The 4344-nt window shown below is 60.7% G+C and overlaps 1 protein-coding gene across 2 annotated transcripts; it reads left to right on the top strand.

The window, feature by feature from the left end:
- The first annotated feature begins 211 nt into the window (after positions 1-211).
- Positions 212-3533, top strand: TMEM125 (transmembrane protein 125). 2 transcript variants are annotated; one of them, XM_012648932.1, is made up of 4 exons: positions 212-283; positions 822-934; positions 2296-2450; positions 2688-3533. In XM_012648932.1, the coding sequence occupies exon 4, from the start codon at positions 2833-2835 to the stop codon at positions 3490-3492; it is 660 nt and encodes a 219-aa protein (XP_012504386.1). In that variant the 5' UTR covers positions 212-283; positions 822-934; positions 2296-2450; positions 2688-2832; the 3' UTR covers positions 3493-3533. The 2 variants fall into 2 exon arrangements, with proteins under 2 accessions (XP_012504386.1, XP_012504387.1); XM_012648933.1 differs by lacking the exon at positions 212-283 and having other exon boundaries at positions 757-934.
- The last annotated feature ends 811 nt before the right edge of the window (positions 3534-4344 follow it).

The following is a 4344-nucleotide window of genomic DNA, read 5'->3' as shown; positions in this document are numbered from 1 at the left end:
ACTGATTGGAGGGCAGGGTGCCAGTGGCAAATGCCTGGCCTGGTGTGGATGGTAGGGGCTTTGTGAGCCTTGTGAAGGAGGGTGGCATTTATTCCGAAGTGTCTTCTAGGAGCTCCTTCTTCCCACCTGAAAGGCCTTTACCCCTCCTCCCTGTTCACTCAAATCCTGTCTCCCCTAGCAGGGTCTGGCCATGTGGGGCAGGCCTGCCTGGGCCAGGCATTTGAGGCTTTGAAGAATGAACAAGGGGCTTTTGGGGGCTCCAACCCGGGGCCAAGGGACGGAGGTACTGGGGCTGGGTTTAGGGGTCAGCTGGTGTTGGCATTGGGTTTGGGGGGCTGGATTCAGGAACAGGAGTCAGGTTTGAGGCTGAGGGTAGGGTTGGGGTCTAGAACCTAAGTTCAGAGTTTGGGTTAGACTTAGAAGTTGGAGCTGAGATTTCAAGCCAAATTTAGGGTTGTATTTGGAGCAGGGACTAGAACTGGATTTGGAGATGGGGCTGGGGGCTGGAGCTCAGATGGGCAGCAGGAGCTGGGGGTGCTAATTAAGTGGGAACTGCGGCTGGAGTTGAGGTTAGGTTCTGAGGCTGGGGCTAAAGCTAAACTGGGATTGGAGCTGGGGGTGCGTTGGGGCTCAGGCTCTGGGACAGGTACACATTCCTCCTGCTGCCCAGGTCTGCGAATTGTGTTCCAGCCCTAACAGCAGCAGGCAGAGGCCCCTCCCTTCCCAAGAATGCCTCTGCCCAGTAGAAGGAGCAGTGCCACGTCAGCCAATCGGCTCAGGCCCAGCCTGGAAACAACACCTGTTAATCCCTCTTCCCCCAGGCTCACCTGAGCACAGCTTAGGCAGGTGAAGCGTCTCCCCGGAAACGGAGCTGGAGCGCCCCACCTGCCCCGTCCTGCCTGCTCGGATCAGATCCAGCCCATCCAGGCTTCTCGTGAGTTCCCCGCAGCCCCCCATCTCCCTCTCCCCTACCTTCTCCCACTGGCTCTTGCCCTGAGAACCTCCATCCCAGCCCCAGCCTAGCCCTGGGTCTCAGCACACCTGTGCAAGCACTTTCGGACCAGTGAAGCCACAGCCCACAGGAATGCTGGGCCTGACTCCACAGCCCCGCCCACAGCCCCTCCCCCACTTCCGGGGAGGGGGCCCTCAGCACCAGCCCCGCCCACCCTGTGGGGGAGGGCAGCCCCCCCAGAGGGGTCTCCTAGAGGACAAATACCTCACCAGGGTGTAACCTGTGAATGGCCACGTAGTCATATTCCTGAAATGATCCAGGACCTAAGTCCTAGGTCCTACTGGAATTGGAAGGGTAACATCGTGTTCATTTATTCAAAAAGCGTGCTTTGAGCATCTATGCAGACTCTAGGCCACATTGGAATTCTGAAATGAAAATGTCAAATGACTCAACCCCCTCCCCAAGATAAATGTTCTTGCCCTCACTTTTCAGATAAGGAGACTGAGGCTCTCAGAGGGAAGCTCACTAGAAAGCCCAGACCCTCCCGCAAGCTGCTCTTGTGGGCCCCACGCCCAGCACTAATGGCAGGAGCCAGGCCTGCTTGCTTCTATCTCCTGCTGCAGCCTGGGGCTCCTGGAGCACAGGGACCATGGCTGCTTCACTTTTGCCCTACTGTCCTCTAGGACAGGTTAAATGAGCAACTACTGTCACATCCCTCGCCAAGTTCCCACCAATGGGAAGGATGGGGGTGGGGTTCAAATCCAGAGCCCTCCTTTCTCCTTCACCACTTTAGGGAAAGCATGGAGGAGGATGGTATGGGGGTGTGGGGTGGAGAAGAGAGGGGCGAGCAGGGGTGCAGGGGGTGAGGAGGCAGGAGCGATGGGAGGAGAGCTGGCAACTGGATGGAGAAATGCCGGAGGTGGACTTCCGGGATGGGAAGGGCCTGGCGGAGACGGAGTAGCTGCCAGGAGGGAGGAGGAGTCCGGCGGTGGCTGAGAGGGTGGTGATGTCTTCTGTGCCTGAAGTGAGGAACGCAGGAGGAAGAGCAGGTTTGGGGTACAATGACAAACTTGGGTTGGGACCTGTTGCGTCAGGGGTGACTGTGGGACATCCAGGTAGCAATTGACCTGGGAGGGAGATCAGGTTGGAGAGAGATGGATTTGGGCACCAGCAGTTTATAGCGCCAAAGTCAGGCTGTAAGATTGGTTGGGATGTCAGGGGAGGGGGTGCCAGAGTCCGACCCTAAACCACAGAGAAGGAGGAGACAGCCTAAGAGAGAAGATGCAGAGCCAGGCTTCTGGTTCCAGAAGGGTTAAGTCATAGGCCCCCATCCCTCCCCACAGCTCCCCCCAGGAACCAGCAGTGACAGCTGAGGCCATGTGAGTAGGATCCTGAATGAGGCTTTATCTCTGGCTGTTCGTCCCATCGTCCACCGTGGCACCAGCTCCCTTGGCCAGCCGGGATGGGACAGGCGCCTGGGAGAGCCAGAGCCAGAGAGGTCAGAGGCCGGGCAAGGGGATTCCCCAAAGGGTGCTGGGGGGGACTGTCGGGGGTGGGAACTCTCCTGGGGTCACAGGAGAGGCTTTCCCAGGGGACAGAGCTGGGGAGGGGGCTTTCCTGGGGGGGATTCCAGGGGACATGGGGAGGATTCTCAGGGGTCATCCCCAAGGCTCCCAGGTGTAACCATGAGGCACAGGTGGGCTGGGGAGGTAAGACAGTGATTCTTCCCCTGCAGGTGATGGGGACCACAGCCTGCACTGCAAGAGGAATGGGACTCTGGGCCTGCAGCTGCCAAGCAGGTTGTGGGGGCACCAGGCCATGAACTGCACCCTCTGACCCCTGACTCTGCCCTTCTGCCCTGACGGCTGCCTGAGCACGCCATGTCTGAACAGGAGGCCCAAGCCCGGGGGACCCAGGGGCTGCCCCCGGATGTGCTGGCGGAGCAGGTGGAGCTGTGGTGGTCCCAGCAGCCGCGGCGCTCGGCGCTCTGCTTCGCCGTGGCCGTGTGCCTCGTGGCAGGCTGTGGGGCAGGTGGCGTGGTCCTGTTGTCGTCCACTAGCAGCCGCTCAGGCGAGTGGCGCCTAGCGACCGGCACCGTGCTCTGCCTGCTGGCCCTGCTGGTTCTGGTCAAGCAGCTGATGAGCTCGGCCGTGCAGGACATGAACTGCATACGCCAGGCCCACCATGTGGCCCTGCTGCGCAGCGGCGGAGGGGCCGATGCCCTCGTGGTGCTGCTCAGCGGCCTCGTGCTGCTGGTCACCGGCCTGACCCTGGCGGGGCTGGCCGCCGCCCCAGCTCCTGCTCGGCCCCTGGCCGCCATGCTGTCGGTGGGCATCGCTCTGGCTGCCTTGGGCTCGCTCTTGCTGCTGGGCTTGCTGCTGTATCAGGTGGGCGTGAGTGGACACTGCGCCTCCATCTGTACAGCCACCCCCTCCACCCAAGGGGGCCACGGTGGCAATGGCAGCATCTTCAGCATCTCAGGACAGTTGTCTGCTGGCCAGCGTCACGAGACCACATCCAGCATCGCCAACCTCATCTGACAGAGTCGGAGCCCTTCCCCCCACCTGCCTCAGCGACCCAGAATCGTGCTGGGTGTGTGCGTGCGTGGTGCATATGTGCATACGTGTGTGGCTAGTGAGCGTGTGCCCAGAGCTGTGGCAGCCCTCGGTGGGACTGTGTGATATGTGATTAAGAGCCCGTGTGCGCCCACACATCCACACCCCGGGACGGTTAGTGTGTGCCTCCTTGGAATGGAGTATTTGTGTGCATGGAACAGCCTGTCTGTGTCTGGGGTCCCTGAACATTCTTGGCCCCCATTTCCAGCACCCCTCAAACCCTGTCCTGCAGCACCCACCAGGGCTTTCCACAGGGATGACTGTTGCCCACCCCAGACGGCACCAGGGACCACCCGTCGAGGAGAGTAACTGGTGGCAAAGTGGGAGGAACAGGGGCTCTGGAACAGGACAGACCTAGCGTGGCCTCCCCCCGGAGCACTCGGCAGCTGGGGGACTGGGGCAAGTTACTTAGCCTCTCTAGCCGCAGGCGCTTGCAGTTCGTGGTTGTCATCGACTGTGAGGATTAAACGTCAAGTGTATGGAAGGACTGGACTCATGGCAGATGTGCCATAAAATGGTGGCTGCTACGGTCTTGTCATCGCCTCACCATCTCACCCCAGAGACCCCCTCCCCCACGCCCCACCTGTCCAAAGTGAGCTCTTCGCTCCTGTCTCAGCCTTATACCCAGCGCCGCAGAGGTCCCCTCAGCCAGGCACTGGAGGGGAGCAGGTTGAGTGGATGCTGAGCTTTGGGAAGGCGGTGGGTTTGCTGTCCCGGGGAGATGGTGTGGGGACAGGAGTCCTTCGCGTTTGCTCGCTCGCGGGTTCAGGATGAGGT

Source organism: Propithecus coquereli, unplaced genomic scaffold (genome assembly GCF_000956105.1).
Source record: "Propithecus coquereli isolate 6110/MARCELLA unplaced genomic scaffold, Pcoq_1.0 Scaffold299, whole genome shotgun sequence".
NCBI lineage: Eukaryota > Metazoa > Chordata > Mammalia > Primates > Indriidae > Propithecus > Propithecus coquereli.
This window is presented reverse-complemented; position numbering and strand designations above follow the sequence as displayed.

Excerpts from the sequence above, each read along its gene's own strand:
- TMEM125 (XM_012648932.1), top strand. The coding sequence starts at position 2,833 with ATGTCTGAACAGGAGGCCCAAGCCCGGGGGACCCAGGGGCTGCCCCCG.